This window comes from Oncorhynchus masou, chromosome 21, assembly GCF_036934945.1.
Source record: "Oncorhynchus masou masou isolate Uvic2021 chromosome 21, UVic_Omas_1.1, whole genome shotgun sequence".
NCBI lineage: Eukaryota > Metazoa > Chordata > Actinopteri > Salmoniformes > Salmonidae > Oncorhynchus > Oncorhynchus masou.
Genome location: NC_088232.1, coordinates 20,365,577 through 20,383,727, shown reverse-complemented (window position 1 = coordinate 20,383,727; position 18,151 = coordinate 20,365,577). Strand labels below are relative to the sequence as shown.

Below are 18,151 nucleotides of genomic sequence, written 5' to 3'. Positions count from 1 at the left end.
AAGTATCTGACTGAGCAGAGGTAGGCATTCATTCAAACAGCACTTTTGTGCGTTTTGCCAGCAGCTCTGTTGTGTGTCAAGCATTGCGCTGTTTATGACTTCAAGCCTATCAACTCCCAAGATGAGGCTGGTGTAACCGAAGTGAAATGGCCAGCTAGTTAGCGCGCGCTAATAGCATTTCAAACTTCACTCGCTCTGAGCCTTGGGGTGTTTGTTTCCCTTGCTCTGCATGGGTAACGCTGCTTCGATGTGGTGGCTGTTGTTGTTGTGTTGCTGGTTCGAGCCCAGGGAGGAGCGAGGAGAGGGACGGAAGCTATACTGTTACACTGGCAATACTAAAGTGCCTATAAGAACATCCAATAGTCAAGGGTTAATGAAATACAAATGGTATAGAGGGAAATAGTCCTATAATAACTACAACCTAAAACTTCTTACCTGGGAATATTGAAGACTCATGTTAAAAAGGAACTACCAGCTTTCATATGTTCTCATGTTCTGAGCAAGGAACTGAACATATTGCACTTTTACGTTCTTGTCCAACACTTTGTTTTTGCATTATTTAAACCAAATTGAACATGTTTCATTATCTACTTGAGGCTAAATTGATTTTATTGATGTATTATCTTAAGTTAAAATAAGTGTTCATTCAGTATTGTTGTAATTGTCATTATTACAAATACATATTTTGTTAAATTTGTAAATTTTTTTATTATTATTATTTATTTATTTATTTATTTTATTATTATTTATTTATTTATTTATTTTATTTTATATGTTTTTATTATTATTATTATTATTTTTTTAATCGGCCAATTAAATCGGCATCGGCTTTTTTGGTCCTCCAATAATCGGTATCGGTGTTGAAAAATCATAATCGGTCAACCTCTAATCTATCTATCTATATAAAATACTGTCTGCAGTACGTATATAACACCTACCTGGAACCTCTGAGACCCAATGCCCCTGGCCTAAAAGGAGAGTGACACATGAGCAAGCTAAGGTCTGGTGGAACAGACGGAGACCCTCTCTACCACAGTACACACAGTACAACCAAGATTAAAATCAACCAACCAACCACAACTCAAAAAAAGACCAGCACTACTGATGACACACCGATGCAGTCAAAAACACTGACGGGGAGAGCAGAGAGAGCGAGAGAGAGTAGGAAGGGATGAGAGTGAGGAGGCACAGCATGGTCCTACAGCCCACACGAATGAAAGCGAGAGCAGAAATACGTGGCATCTTAATGGAGACAAGAACAGAGGATGAGCAGAGAGAAAAAGACTAGTGAACGGAACTGATAATCCATAGATTCCACCACCACACGATACAGCTACTCAAAAAAGGAGAGAATGTATGTTAGAATAATAAATAGATTGCTACTGAGGAAAGAGTGAGTAACAGAAAGGAGAGAGAGACAGAGAGAACAACAGAGAGAGGGGGGGGGTAGTTACTCGCGAGTCGTAGGTTCTGCTATGGCCTCTGTGGTCCTCGTTGAGCCCCTCCAACCTAGAGTGGAGCTACAGTACAGTAGCATATGGACAGGACATGACAGAGACAAGAGTTTTACAACAGACAAAGCAGAGGAACGCTAGGAAACAGTAGCTACAAGTCATCAGCAGTGTAAGGTTAGGTAACCCGCCAGGGTTGAATGAAACAACAGACAGTCGGAATAAACTGATCTGTAACCCAACTAGAGGTCGTCAAGTTCTGGTGTTGAGACGTGAACAGCTGTACCTGAAGGTAAAAGTGAGGGAGGGGATGAAGTGATAAAAAGAATGAGAGAACACAGAACGATGTGTGCTCAGGGCGAGGAAGGATGACTGAGCAGGTGCAACACAGCGTTACTGAAAGTAACACGTCTCAACACAGATGCGCAGTAAGACACTGAGCCGTACTGACCCGGGTACTGGTGGGGGCGGTGGTGGTGGAGGGTAGATTTAGTAGAACCACCTGTTAAAACAGGTCTGTACAGTACACCCATCTTAGTACCATAAGTGGAAGGGGAATAATGGCCACGCAGGCAACAAAACGGCTAGCGGTGAGATGAGGTGAAGGTCGGGGAAATGGGATACGGAGGATTCTGTCAACATTGGCCCTGTGTAACACTATGGATCAACCCGCCGAGGGCTGGAGATCAACGAGTTAGACTACATAAATAATATATAAGGCAGGAGCTCAGCTCCCCTTAAGCGCTCAACCTAAACAACAACAACAACACTGCATTAGACAAAACAGCGACTACGCAGAAGGATGAGAAGTCATCACAATAGCTAGGACACAACAAGACTGGAGGGAAAATATCTGAAAGGAGACGGTCTCTAGGGAGATGCTAGACACACACACACACACACACACACACTCCACTGAGCAGATATGTAGGCAGGCAGCTGCCTTATGTTCAGGCAGGCTCGTCTGCCTTTACCATGACAACGGTCTCACAGGAACATGCCAAGTGGAGGGAACACAGTCACTCGCTTCACTGTGTGGTCACTGATGCTATCCATCTGCCAGCACTGGGTCTCTCCCTCCCTTTCTCCTCTCTTCTCTTCCATCTTTCTTCCGTTGCTCATTATGCCCGCACCAGACGTCATGGATGAAACAGCGAGGCGAACAGAGAAGGGAAGGATTGGGTGAATCATTGAATGAATAAATGGCAGAGTGAAGAAATGGATGAACGGGAAGGAAATATGATTGTTTTTTGCCAGATGCTCCAAAAGACACTGAGAAACGGACACAGGGACAGCACACACACACAATGTCCACGTTCACAGTATGTCATCAAGATGAGATGTGAAGCAGAAACAGATGAGTTAACATGTTGATGAATGCCAATGAGGACTGATTACTGGGGACTAAAAGAAAGACATGAGAGCGCAATTGAAAAACCCCTTACTAGGTGATTACCCAATCAGATGGATCAATCATAGCCTGTGGGCCAGGATGGCAATACTGCTGAATGCCCTCTAGTGATAAAGGGAGCCTGTCACAGACCTGAAACGACAGGAGGCCTTTCTGATGGCCCTGAGAGTGGCGTGTGTGTGCGTGCGTGTGTGCGTGTAACCATTTACCTGGTCCAAGGTAGAGTACCTAGACTGGAGCGTGGTGACCTCATCCAGGTGAGCCCTGAACTCTCTCCGTGCGGCCTGGAGAAAGCCACAGGACAGTCACTCACTTGGTCCACACACATTCCACGGACAACCATGCCAAACACACACATAACACACACACCTCCAATTCCCACCCGTCAAACCCACTACAAAGCAAGCACACCTGCTGAGACTGAGATGAGAGATGAGAGATAGAAAGAGACGACACAGGTAATGACTGACTGCAATGACTAACAATTATGTAAACAAACAAAGACAAATCAAACATGAAAAAAGTTTTTAAAAACCGCCCTGAACCGCATGAATATGAACCTACCATTTATACGTTAACTATCATCGACTGTCTGAAAACGTTGCGGTGTCTTAATGATCACAAAGCAAAAAAAACACGGTTGCTCATCCCATGGTTCTATAGGAAGTGTGATGATTAGGACACAAGGGTATTTTTAAAATGATCCATCTAAGAGTGGATTCGATTTGAAGCCGAAGGAACAAAAGAGTGAGGCTGCCTCGCAAATGGCACCCTATTCCCTTTATAGAGCACTACTTCTGACCAGAGCCCTATGGGCAAAGGTGAAAAGTAATGCACTATAAAGAAAATAGAGTGCCATTTGGGAGGCAGACAGAAGGTTTTATAATGAAGAGAAGCGAGAGTTCAGAGATTGACTCTGTCTCCCCTACAGCTACACTGTGTGTGTGTGTTGCAGCCCAGTGTGTGTGTGCATGACTGTGTGTGTGTGCATGACTGTGTGTGTGTGTGTGTGTGTGTGCATGACTGTGTGTGTGTTCGTGTTGCAGCCCAGTGTGTGTGTTCATGACTGTGTGTGTGTTCCGCAGCCAAGTGTGTGACTGTGTGTGTGTGTGTGTGTGTGTGTGTGTGTGTGTGTGTGTGTGTGTGTGTGTGTGTGTGTCGCAGCAGAGTGTGTATGTGTGTGACAGATACTCCAGGTCAGCACAGGAGGTCATCAGTTTGCACGATATTGAGGGGCTTTGGAACAAGGGAAAGATAAAACAAAAATATATAGAAAAATTATGAATAATGACGTTCTACGATAATAATGAAAAAAGAGTTGAAAAATAAAACATGAGTCAAACAAGAACACTTAGCCGGTAAACTTAAAAACTCAAGAAATAGCCTACAACAAAATAATACTTTTAAAACCTTATATAGAGTGTCTCCAGATGTATAAACTCTTGGGTCATCAGTGAGATGCATGCCTGTTTGAGAGGTTGGGGGGGATTACAGTAAGGGGAGAGGAGGGGTGAGGCAGGTGGAAGGACATTGGGAGGGGACAACCGGAGGAGGAAAGGATGGTGGAAGGGTCTCGAAACAGGCAGGAAAGAGGGTATCCGACGGAGGATGGGAGATAGAAATGAGGGTGGGGTGGTTGCCATGGCGACGCAGGAAGATTGACACATGCTGAGGTACCTCAGAGACACTATAAGTGGATGAGCAGGAGGGGAGCCGGGCCTAGGGACGGTACCGTGGAAGAGAGCGATAGGGTGAGAGGGAGAGAAGGGGAGGGAGAAGAGGTGAGAGAGATAGGGGAAGAGGGGGAAGGAGGGAGGGAGAAGAGAACAGGTTTAACACACAACAGCCAGTGGCAGCCGCAGGCAGGGCGAGGCAGGAGAGGGAGGACAGACAAAACAGCGTCCCTACTGGGGTGGTGGACAACAGTTGCATCTCACACTGGCCCTGGATACAAATACAAGGCAGGAAGAGGCCCAGTTCAAATGTTGACAGTCAAACAGGAGCTTTGTCCTATGGTTACGCACCCCTACGCTACTGTACATACAAGACAGAGACCTATCCTCACAGTGTTAAGTTCGATATTCAATCCAAAGACGCCTGGAATAATACTAAGATAAACCATCAGTGCTGCAACAGAAAGCAAAACCCAGCTCAGCAACAAAGATATATGCTATTGCTTTTATTACATGTGAAAACTACAGCGAGAGTTGTGTCACACTGGCAAATCAAACGGGCTGCTAAAGGAACAACTGCAGAAAAGAATTGGCTTCGTAATGGAGGATGAGACTGGTGCTAAGACAGTATGTATAGTGGACGGGATGGGGTCACACACACACACACACACACAAAAAGGTCAAATAAGGGGAGCATATATTGGTCCTGTTTCAGTGCATGTAGAAGTGGGTAAACTGTACGAGTATGGGGTGTGAAATCTGTTTTGGGGGGGGGGTCATATCCCAACTCCCTGAGACACCATCGGAGAGTGGGGTCACGGCCGGGGATCAGATATTATTGATGGCCACCCTGGAGTTTTCCCCTTGTGGCCTCTGGGAATTCAAACAAGCAACCTTTCGGGTTAATGGCCCGACTAGGCTACCTACCTAACCACCTCACACACAGGGAATGACACTTTTAAAAAGGGAAGGTGGCATCACACACGTCGCTTGGGTTAGGCTTTAGTTTTGCCAGTTTGTTCACGTATGAGTCAGGTGGCTACATGCACCTTTTCACCTCGTGTTACTAATCTGTCGGACCCGGTGACGTGCGTGCGCATCTCTATATCAACCATAGGGTCCCTGTGGTTCTCCTTGAGCTGACCTCAGACTACTGCTCCAAACATCAATCAACGTCTAAAGGGTGTGTGTGTGTATTACAGGGGGCGGGGGGGGTGTAAGGACAAACCAATGGACATTTATTACAGAGACAAGTGGGAGTATCATGGGACTGCTGCTCAATACTGATGGTTCAGAGTTTCAAAACACACACACCAATGATAGACTGAACAAACATATAAAAGCCGCATGTAAAGATCACAGAAATGTTCCATACGCACAAAAATATTATCTCTAAAATGTGCACAAATGTGTTTACATCCCTGTTCGTGAGCATTTCTCCTTTGCCAAGATAATCCATCCATCTGACAGGTGTGGCATATCTGATTAAACAGCATGATCATTACACAGGTGCACCTTGTGCCGGGGATAACAAAAGACCACTCACTCTGCAGTTTTGTCACACAGCACAATGCCACAGATGTGTCAAGTTGAAGGAGCTTGCAATTGGCATGACGACTGCAGGAATGTCCACCAGAGCTGATGCCAGATAATTTAATGTTAATGTCTCCAGCCGCCTCCAGTACGTCCAACCAGCCTCACAACCGCAGACCACGAGTAACCACGCCAGCCCAGAACCTCTACATCCGGGTTCTTCACCTGCAGGATGTGTGGGCGAGCGGTTTGTTGATGTCAACGTTGTGAACAGAGTGCATCATGGTGGCGGTGGGGTTATTTACATTTACATTACATTTAAGTCATTTAGCAGACGCTCTTATCCAGAGCGACTTACAAATTGGTGAATTCACCTTCTGACATCAGTGGAACAGCCACTTTACAATAGTGCATCTAAATCATTTAAGGGGGGGGGGGGGGTGAGAAGGATTGCTTTATCCTATCCTAGGTATTCCTTGAAGAGGTGGGGTTTCAGGTGTCTCCGGAAGGTGGTGATTGACTCTGATATGGGAAAATGTCCCAGTTCGTCCATGGCATGCATACTCACTGAACATTGAGCATGTTTGGGATGCTCTGGACCGCCATGTACGACAGCGTTCCAGTTTCCGCCAATATCCAGCAACTTCACACGGCCATTGAAGAGGAGTGGGACAACATTCCACAAGCAACAGCCTGATCAACTCTATGTGAAGGAGATGTGTCGTGCTGCATGAGGCAAATACTGACAGGTTTTCTGATCCCCGCCCTTACCTGTTTAAGGTATCTGTGGCCTACAGAACCTAGCTGTATTCCCAGTCATGTGACATCCATAGATTAGGGCCTCATCAATTGATATAAATTGACTGACTTCCTGAAAACTCTGTAAAGTCTGAAATTATTGCATGTTGCATTTATATTTTTGTTCAGTATCATTAGTAACATGACTGTTGTGTGAAATGACGACATGGTTCTGTCAACACGAGGGGAAAAAAAGGCTCGGGGAAATAGATTTTATCCCACAGTTAGCCTTATTTACCTGCAGTGCTGAAACTCACGTCTGGACAGTCGCCAGGTGTGTGTATATCCTTAAGCTTAGCAGTGTGATCCCTGGATAGAACCAAGGTGATTATAGCTTTCTCTCTCTCTCTCTCTCTCTCGAGCCCATCCAGGGCTGACGATGTTGTTCGACATAGCCAAGTGTGTAGTAGCGGAAAGCATAGCCAACCTATCTGTGGCGTGGCATCGCCCACTCTATAGCTAGATTAGATTGGCACACACACAAAACACTTCACCGCACACACGCGCTGCATCCAGACAGAAGTGCAAGGCCTCTGGGTAAAAACAGAAGCTCCTGTTCCTGCCACTCTCACTCTTCATATTTTCTACCGTAATGTTCGTTCTCCCTCTCTTATCACCCTCCATCTCTCTCTCTCTCCTGATTTGTCCTGAATGCTGTGCCTCACTCATAATCGGTTTACGCTTGTTCTTTATCCATGTGTACAGCTCAGGCCAAGAGCCAGCAGCCTGTACTCATCCCCAGAGGGCACCACTCTGGAGGCATGCAGAACCCCTCCTCACCCCGGCCTCACCTCAGGAAGAGGGTGGAAGGACCCACATACACACCCCCGTCCTGTGGAGTTGACTAGAGCCAAACAACCCTATATCACTGTAACTGGACAGAGTGAATTATAAACATTATGAAACAGTGCTTGAGTTATGCTGCGCTGAATGTGGGCGATTCTGTCTAACTCTCGCTCCATGTTGCAGGAAACTACTATGGTGACCAGAAGCTCTACAACCGTTACACACACACACACACACACACACACAGAGAGACAGAGAGAGAGAGAGAGAGAGGGAGAACCTTGTGTTGCTCTGACTAATAAACAACCTTGCACAATAGCCATCTCTAACTAATATTGAACTGCTTTCAACAGCACTGACAAGATACTAAGCTTTCATGATGCCAGTACAAAGCTGCTACAGACCCAGAGAAAATGAGTCAATAGATCTGGATGAAGCTACAGCACACTAACATCCAAGTCCTGGCTTTCTGCCAATACCACATCTAGGTACAGCAGCAAGACAGCATTATCACCCGAGGCCAACATCTGAGACCATGTCATCTAGAACCACTTTATCTAATGCAGTACTACTAGTCCAGTTTTCTTCCCTACGGAGAGAATGGCATGCCTTCTATTTGGATTTCAAAACTCACTCAGACCTTTTTTGCTGAAGAATGTGTTTCTTCTATATGATTGTGATTTGCTTGTAGTGTATTGGCGTGTATATTGATGTGTATGTTTGATACATGGCTCATCTGTAAAAGAGACCTTTGTCTCAGCATGACTCCCTGTCAGAATAAAGGTGAAATAAAACATTTAAAAATAGACCATTGGTGAGATAGCCAGCTAAAGGTTTCAGCAAGCCTAGATAAGCAATGCTACTGTGTGTTAGTATACCCCAGCAAGAGTAGGTGCTGCATCAGCAACAGCTAACGGGGATCCAAATAAATAAAAAATATGAAGATGTGAGTGGTAGCTAGCTAATTGACAACAGTAGAGTACAAATTGAGCTATAGTACACTTTTTTTTTAGTCAAAACACAAACGAACACACACGTAATACACCAACTACTCACAAAACAGAATCTCCCCATCCCTTCAAAAACACACAAAAACAATAACCCTTCTTTACCCTCTAACACATGCAGAAAGAGCCACCAAAACACAAAACCCGTCAGTCAGGAGAGAAGAGACAGGCTGCTTACCATGCTTTATCCTGCTTCTGACTAAGAAGATGTAGTCTCCCACGCGCTCACTGGCACACCACACACACCCCACACAGGCTCAGAGAGGAAGGGAGTGAGAGAGATGAGGCAGCAGAGAAGGCAAGGAGAACACAGCAGGCGGAGAGAGAGAGATAAAGACTGTAGGACAGGGAGAAAGAGGGGGAGTGAGGGAGCGTGGAGAAAAGACAGAGAGATAGAGAAAATGAGAGAGAGAAAGAGAGAGTGAGCAGTGAGAAAGCAGGCGGGAGAGAAAAGAGCATAGAACGAGAGAGAGAGAGAGAAAGAGGAAGATAGAGGAGGAAGATGAGCGAACATCAGGAGCTTGGAGCTAATTCTGGACATGGCTGTAGCAGCTGTATGCTGGCATGTGTGTTTGTTGTCTTGTGTCCTCTTGTGCATGTCAGTACGGATGTGTAATGCCTGCAACCCATCCTCTGTTGGTCAGGGCAGAATGAAAGGATCTTAAGTAGGTTAGACAGTAGTACAGACTAGGAGAGCAGAAACACACACACACACACACACACACAACTGTCCTTTACAATGCACTGCTTTAAAGAGAGACAACAGCGAGAGCATGGGGAGTGGAAAGGAGGTGTGAGAGAGAGAGAAGGGGAGACCATGGCCATATACGTGACCTACCTCCTCGATTCGGTCTTGTGTAGCAACATTTGAAATTGTTTTTACATTGGATAAAAGTAGAGACTCAGAACTAGAAAATGGTTTATTATTAATGGCAGTTGAATAAATGGGAAAGTAATTGTGCTTTGAAAGTTAATGAACTTGTAGCCCCATTATTTTTTGAAAATGGCCCTTGAATGTTTTGGTACACCTACTGCAGAGCTGTTCTTTGTCTACACCCATTCAGCATAGTTCACACCCTCTTCAGCCTTAACCCCATCTCTTTAAGGATTCACATGAGGCTGTGCTAAACAGAGTGAGTAAGTACACTTTATCTAGTCTTTGGCCTATATCTTATTCTGACTTAAGTGCAGGTTGTTGTTCTTCAAATTACTGTCTCTGGTAAACACACACTATATCAAACTAAAATCAAAAGTTTCTTTTTCACATGCACAGGATACAGAAGGTGGAAACGGTACAGTGATTTTTTAACTTGCATATTTGCATAGTAGCAATATCAAAAGAGTAAAAAAAATCTTTTTTTTTTTTTAAATGTCAATGCCAATAGAGAAAGAACAAAATACAGTATGAACAAGAACAATATCAATAACGATATCAGTGATACTGGTGATAGATACGGTAGTTACAGTGCATTTGGAAGGTATTCAGACCCCTTTTTTCACATTTTGCTGCCCCCAACCCTAGGTAAGTTAAAGCACTATTCTAAAATGGATTAAAGAAAAAAAATGTCCTCATTAATCTACACAACACCCCATAATGACAAAGCGAAAACAGGTTTTTAGAAATGTTTGCGAATGTATTAAAAATAAAAAAACAGAAATACCTTGTTTACATAAGTATGGGGTGGCAGGTAGCCTAGTGGTTAGAACATTTAGCCAGTAAGCAAAAGGTTTCTGGATCGAATCCCCGAGCCGACAAGGTAAAAATCTGTCATTCTGCCCCTGAACAAGGCAGTTAACCCACTGTTCCCCGGTAGGCCTTGTAAATAAGAATTTGTTCTTAACCTCACTAGGGTAGGGAGCAGCATTCAGAATTTTGGATGAAAAGCGTGCCCAAAGTAAACTCCCTGCTACTCATTGTTTCAGGCTTTTACTCTGAAAAATTAAGGAGAAACACCACGTTCAACGAATGGACAGCGGAAATTTCCAGACATGAGTCCAGCGTGTGACCGGGAGCAAACATTTCTTGTTTTTTCTTTTCTATTGAATAAGCTTTTTTCCGGTTGAAATATGATTGATTTCTTTTATGACAAAACAACCTCAGGATTGATTATAAATATCATTTGACATGTTTCTACGAACGTTTATGGTACTTTTTGGATTTTTCATCAGTCTGTTGTGACCATGCTTTGTTCCATTGGGTTACTGAACAAAACAGAGGTTTTTGAATATAAAGAGGGACTTGATCGAACAAAACAAAACACTTATTGTGTAACATGGAGTCTTGGGAGTGCAATCATATGAAGATCGTCAAAGGTAAGTGATACATTTTATTGCTATTTCTGACTTTTGTTACTCCTCTTCTTGGCTGCTAACTGCTTGTAATAATTTGTCTGCTGAACGCTGTTCTCAGATAATCGCATGGGTTGCTTTCGCCGTAAAGCTTTTTCGATATCTGACACAGCAGTTGGATTAACCAGAAGTTTACCTTTAAGCTGGTGTATAACATTTGTATCTTTTATGTATGTTTATTATGAGAATTTCTGTTTGTTGAGTTTCATGCTCTGCAATTTCACCGGATGTTGTTTGAGACAGTGTTTACCTAAACAAAACGCGCTAACAAAACTGAGGTTTTTGGATATAAAGAGGGGGGTTGGGGCGAGGAGGTTGGGGCGAGACCAGGTTGGGGCGAGGAGAGGGACGGAAGCTATACTGTTACACCTAGTTAAAAAAAGGCTAAAAATGTTTTTCTAAGTATTCAGACACTTTGCTATGAGACTCGCAACTGAGCTCAGGTTTCCATTGATCATCCTTGAGATGTTTCAACAACTTATTTTGAGTCTACCTGAGGAAAATTCAATTCATTAGACATGATTTGGAAAGACACACACACACACACACACACACACACACACACACACACACACACACACACACACACACAAGGTCCCATAGTTGACAGTGCATGTCAGAGCAAAAACCAAGCCAAGAGGTCGAAGGAATTGTCCGTAGAGCTCAGAGACAGGATTACTGCAGCATTGAAGGTCCCCAAGAACACAGTGGCCTCCATCATTCTTAAATGGAAGAAGTTTGGAACAACCAAGACTCTTCCTAGAGCAGGCCCACCCAGCCAATCAGGGGAGAAGGGCCTTGGTCATGGAGGTGACAAGTATACAATGGTCATTTCTGGCAGAGCTCCACTGTGGAGATGGGAGAACCTTCCAGAAGAACAACCATCTCTGCAGCACTCCACCAATCAGGCCTTTATGGTAGAGTGGTCAGACGGAAGCCACTCCTCAATAAAAGGCACATGACAGCCCGCTTGGCACATAAAGGGCTCTCAGAGCATGATTCTCTGGTCTGATGACACCAAGATTGAACTATTTGGCCTGAATCCCAAACGTCACATCTGGAGGAAACCTGGCACCATCCCTATGGTGAAGCACGGTGGTGGCAGTATCATGCTGTGGGGATGTTTTTCAGTGGCAGGGACTGGGAGACTAGTCAGGATAAAGGGAAAGAGGAACGAAGCAATACAGAGAGATCCTTGATGAAAACCTGGTCCAGAGTGCTCAGGACCTCAGACTGGGGTGAAGGTTCACCTTCCAACAGGACAACGACCCTAAGCACACAGCCAAGACAATGCAGGAGGGGTTTGTGAATGTTCTTCAGACAAGTCTCTGAATGTTCTTGAGTGGCCCAGCCACTCACTTGAACCCGACTTGAACCCGATCCAACATCTCTGGACAGAACTGACGCTCCCCATCCCGCCTGACAGAGCTTGAGAGGATCTGCAGAGAAGAATGGGAGAAACTCCCCAAATACAGGTGTGCATAGCTTGTAGCGTCATACCCAAGATGACTTGAGGCTGTCATCATCAAAGGTCAGAAAACATATGTAAATGTCATTTTCCCATTATTATTTTTTTGCATTTATAAAAACCTGTTTTTGCTTTGTCATTATGGGGTATTGTGTGTAGATTGTTGAAAACAATTGAATCAATTTTAGAATAAGGCTATAACGTAACAAAATGTGGAAAAAGTCAAGGGTTCTGAATACTTTCTGAATGCGCTGAATGCATACAATCTGGGGTAAAGTGACTGAGCAGCAGAATAAAATACAAGCAGCAACGTATTGCGTGTGTGTTAGGAGAGAGTCATGTGAATGTCCATAGAGGCACTGCAGATAGACCAGATGACTAGGAACTAGCCCCCAGTGATGCACTGGTCCGTACGCACCCGACATGAACAAGGGAATCTATATTCGGAGAGCCTGTCTTTGCGCTGCCCTTGACTTTGGTGCAGGGCTTGTGATGTCCATGGCCTTTCCGTCGCAAAACTCCCTGATCTTCTCAAAAAAGATACGTTTGTCCAGCCGTGTCCAGTCCAGGTGGTGCTTGTACAGGCAGACCATCTATGGGAGGAAGGATGTCAGTGTTGCGCAGCAGCTGAAACCTGGTCCAGACTGAGTTATATATTATAGACACCGGATTTACAGAGATTTTCAGAAGAGAGCGAGCGATACGGAGAGAATCCAATGACAGATGGAGTCCCTTCTCCCTGTATACAGTAGGCTGTATCCCATGAAAAACTGAGAACTATTCCCCTCGAATGGACCAGCTGGCGCACACACACACACACACACACACACACACACACACACACACACACCACAAATTCGAATGCTCACAGCCAATGTTCCCGCAAATTATTTTCCGCACTGAGCAAATTTCAGGTCTGCTGAGTGCAATCTTGAACATTGTGAAAATTCTGTGCAACTTCCAGCGCGCGTTCACTGTGGCTGTACCGATTTAGTTACAGTTAACAGTGTCCAAGTAGGCTCTGTGGCTATTTGATCATAATGCAGGCTTACCATAAAAAAAACAAAAAATGGAGAAAACTGCATCCCATAACATTTTAGAAGAGAATTGTGTGGTGTTCAATGTAGGCCTACATTCCAAGAGACTTTTGAAAAAAACAAAAACATGCAGGGCTTGACATTAACCTGTTTATCCAATTGTCCTTCAGACAAGGAGGTGACTCAAAATTGGCTGTTGTTTGATGCAAGAAACCACACAAAAAAATGTATATTTCCCATACCTTTATTACAGAGAATCAGACAGACAAATTATGCTACCCTCTGCCTATTGGATACTTAGCTTATTCAAGACCACCTCAATACAACACTGGCCCTTTATGACAAACAAAAACAACTCTTAGCCTCTTATGGGAAGCAACCACTCCTCCATTGTCATCTAGAAATGAGCTATAACTGGGCTAACAACTCACTAACTAGCAAAGAATATGAACAAATGTGCACGTGGCTACATGCAGCTCTCCCTTTGATCTCAAAACAAGAGCATCTACTCTGGATCGCTCATGTTGTAAACACATTCCAGTTCAAAGTGAATGGCACAGACAAATATATGGCAATGGCTATTTGCATATAGGCCTACTGCAGCTCAAGCCTGAGTCGTGGATGTCAATGCAATGGAATTCCACTCCAATGCACCTGCCTACAAGTAAATTGCACAGTTCGTGTTGCATAATAAGTCTTGCATAGTTAGTTTTGTTTTCGGTATGTTACATTGAAAGTGGCTAATATTGCATTGATTCGAGCACAATTCCCACAGTAAATTGAAAACGTTGATAATGCTAACTAAAGGGGAAAACTCTAGAAAGATGAGTGAAGTTCAATCTCGTGCTTCTCTGTGCTGACTGATATTTCATCTGCACGTCAGTCCGAGGGGAGCTGGGCGCAGCTTAGATGGAACAGTGGCTTTACACACAAGCACAGACACGCACAAATGTGCACGCTCAGACACACACACAGTGAGAGCTGTATGGATCTCTTGCCATGTCGGTCTCGCTGAGTTCCTGTGCATTGAGAGCTCTGCTCTATGTTTGTGCTGTAGCCCATGTGCCTGAAGGGCTCAAAGCATGTGTGTACGCGCGTATGAGAGACAAAGAGCGATGACTGTGCCCGAGTGTTAACATATTACCCCGGAGCTAATCACACACAGTCATAAATTGCTCAGAGCATAGGAGCTGCTTATGTAACTAAGGCAAGGCAGGTTGATATGTGTGTGGGGGTAGCACTGTTTGAAACAGTGTGTGATAGAGGATCAGATGTGTGTGTAGCCGAGGTAGTGACGGTTAGCGCTTCATCCCCGCCTTCACACATCATACAGGGTCTGTGGCTGCACAACGCTGATACTGTAAATATCTAGGGTAGAAAGACTAATCATAGGGGCAGTTTCAAAGAGGGAGACCATATCCTTCTATGTCCTGTTCATATTGATCTTTCTCTCCCGGTCTTCCTCATTGCGCTGACACAGCGTGCGGCGGACGGACGGGGTGCTTGCGTGCCTGTGTAAGCCACTCAGCCGAGGCGGAGAAAAGGATTTTGCTCTATTTTTTTCAAGCGGTGCCGACATTGTTGACCAATCACAGTAGAAAATGTAGCCTGCGAGGAGGTACGTCAGAACATACATTCAACAGCATGACCAGCTAACTTGCCCACAAGCTAGCTAGCTGGATAAAATATCAGTTTAGAGTCACATTAAACAATAAAAATCATTGTTTTCGAATCAATTTTTGTCTAATTTCTGTTGCATGAATATACATGTTTTATGCATGCTTATGGTGTTATAGCAAAGACAGTGCCTTCCTAATTTCTTCTCCAATAGAAATCACAGATCACACTTGTAGGCGATGTCATGTCGATGTTGGCTAAGTTCATGTGTAGAAACACGTCATCGGGTCTAAACGGTCGCCAAACTGCGCACATGTAGGCTGTCATAAAGGCACTCCTTCAATATAAAGTTGTTTTTGACGAAAATAAAAACGTGTCAATTTGTTACTTTCACGAGGACCATGAGAGCCGGCGGAGGCATGAGAGCCCGGAGAGCCGGCGGAGGCATGAGAGCCCGGAGAGCCGGCGGAGGCATGAGAGCCCGGAGAGCCGGCGGAGGCATGAGAGCCCGGAGAGCCGGCGGAGGCATGAGAGCCCGGAGAGCCGGCGGAGGCATGAGAGCCTGGAGAGCCGGCGGAGGCATGAGAGCCTGGAGAGCCGGCGGAGGCATGAGAGCCTGGAGAGCCGGCGGAGGCATGAGAGCCTGGAGAGCCGGCGGAGGCATGAGAGCCTTTAGAGGTTCCCGGACCCGACGTCATTCCCACCGAAACAAAACTAAAAACACTCCCTGATGCTTCCCGTCGTCATTCTGTAAAGATGTGCACTTAGTGTCAGGAAGCAAGTTCAGGGAGTGAGTGTTTTAATAAATAAACAAAACATAATAGAAAACAAGAAACTAACAACACACAGACATGAAACAGAACTAGAAACAATGCCTGGGAAAGGAACCAAAGGGAGTGACATATATAGGGCAGGTAATCAGGGAAGTGATGGAGTCCAGGTGAGTCCGATGACCCGCCGGTGCGTGTAACGATAGTGACAGGTATGCGCCATAACGAGCAGCCTGGTGACCTAGAGGCCGGAGAGGGAGCACACGTGACAGGAGGAATAAAAATAGCATAAATAGGAAAGTATAGCAGTTCCATTTGAGTACCAGGATGTTGACAGCTGTGCCATAGAGATTGCAAAATCATTGGGAAAAGATTTTTGATGTACCATGGTACAGGGTGGACATTATGAGTTGATATATAAAATAAACACAAGATTCAAAATGATTATATAGAATTCTTGCCACCAACAAAATGTTGATTATTTGGGGAATACAATCATCGAAGCTCTGCAGATTCTGTTGTAAGGATACAGAATCAACAGACCATTTATTTTGGTATTGTCTTCAAGTTTCTGGTCTCAGGTTGAGGAATGGTTGAAAATGCTTAACATTGATCTAAAATTGACCCTAGTGTTAGTACTGTTGGGAGATCTGGAGAGACCGGGTCAGTCAATGACTAATATACTAATAAAGTAAGTAAAAGTATATATCTTAGATAGATTGAAATTGTATGTTAAACACCACAGTGTAGTTGAAAGATATATGGTGTGTATAATATTCGAAGAGGGTGGCCAGCAGAAATAGGTTGGATGGACTGAGGGAAGCTGAGGGTTGGGATGTGGAATTGGAGACAAGAGGGAGTAGAGTTGCTGGGCGGGGGATAGAAAAACAGTCAAAGATAAGTCAACAAAGATCTGTCGACATGCCCTTGAGTCTGTTAGATGACTAATGTGATATATTTGTTGAGCGGCTTCACTGCAAGTATAGTGTATGTTTTAAATATTTATATATACTGTGGAAGGACCACCAGAGGGCAGGCTGGGCTCAAGGATAGTAGTCCAACAAGGCATGGGAGACAAGGTAACCAGAGGCAATTAAGCACAGCTGACGGTACTAATGACATATTCTCCTTCCCCTATAAGAGAGAGAATGGAACCAGCAGAGAGTGGGGGGAAAACTCTCTGGAAGATGGCCACCGAGACAGAGGAGCTATCCAGGAAGAACCACTAAGACGGTGACAATTCCATGACTTTGTTGAAGTTTAAAGATAATCCTATTGTGTTCCTGTTTTATCTGAAGAAGATGCATGTTTTTCCTTGGAAGATTTTCATTGATTATGTTGGAGTGCTTGTGTTGACCAAATTCCCTCAATAGAGAACTGTGTTCAATCAAGAAAACCTACTCCTGACTCGTTTATTCCACCTTCCCGCTTTAGAGTGACGCCCAATTACTTGGTCCGCTCACATTGGTGGAGAATGCGGGCACTAGGTGGATGAGTGACAAGGATAAGTGAGTAAATCAAGATTCTTCCAGTAGACCCGGAGGAACCATTCAAGAACGATGGATAACGCCCTACTACAACAATTGATCACGGCACAGCAGACAACCATAGAACTCCTGCAACAACAGCTGAGCCGACGAGAAGAACCTAGAATTAAGCCAAGAGCGGCTGCTCACGCCATCTTACCTAGTCTCTCCAAGGAGGATGATATTGAGGCTTTCCTCATGACCTTCGAAAGGACGGCCACCTTGGAAGTGGCCACCCAAGTGGCCACCCACAGAATGGGCGAGCGCATTAGCCACTCTTTTGACCGGGCTCTTTTGACCTGGATTCCCGTGAAGCTGTGGACTATGTGCGACTAAAAACTGAGATCCTGTCCCGGTACCAGCTGACTGCCAGAGATAGGGCCGTAAAGTTCCGTCAATGGACCTATACAGCTGATCAACCCGTCTGTGCCCAGATCGTCGCATTAATAAGACTGACGAAAGTGTCTAGAACCTGGAAAGGGAGTAGGACATGTGATAGAGACACTCGTAGTGGACAAGATAGAGGGAATTACCCAGTGACTTAAAAAGGGTTGTGGGGCAAGCCAACCCGTTGTCAGCTGATGACATAGCCCAGGCGGTGGAAACATATCGGTCTACAGGGGAGTTGTTAAAAAGTGACAAGGAGGAACGGAAGGAGGCTTCCAATCCCGTACCACGACTCACCCCGGCACGTCCGCCACCGAAACGTCCAAGCCACCCCCCCA

General features: G+C 44.8%; 1 protein-coding gene across 16 annotated transcripts in view; it reads right to left on the bottom strand.

Moving 5' to 3' along the window:
* Positions 1–18,151, bottom strand: part of LOC135507939 (gephyrin-like) — a 130,451-nt gene that overhangs the window by 30,557 nt on the left and 81,743 nt on the right. For 9 of the 16 annotated variants that reach the window (XM_064927745.1, XM_064927751.1, XM_064927749.1 and 6 more), the window contains 3 exons: positions 4,540–4,581; positions 3,072–3,146; positions 1,455–1,520 (listed from right to left, as the gene is read on the bottom strand). The exons of 4 other annotated variants lie outside the window; for them this stretch is intronic. In XM_064927745.1, coding sequence (XP_064783817.1) covers positions 1,455–1,520; positions 3,072–3,146; positions 4,540–4,581 — 183 coding nt within the window. The remainder of the gene's footprint in view (positions 1–1,454; positions 1,521–3,071; positions 3,147–4,539; positions 4,582–18,151) is intronic. 3 more of the 16 variants (XM_064927750.1, XM_064927748.1, XM_064927752.1) reach the window with 3 other exon arrangements.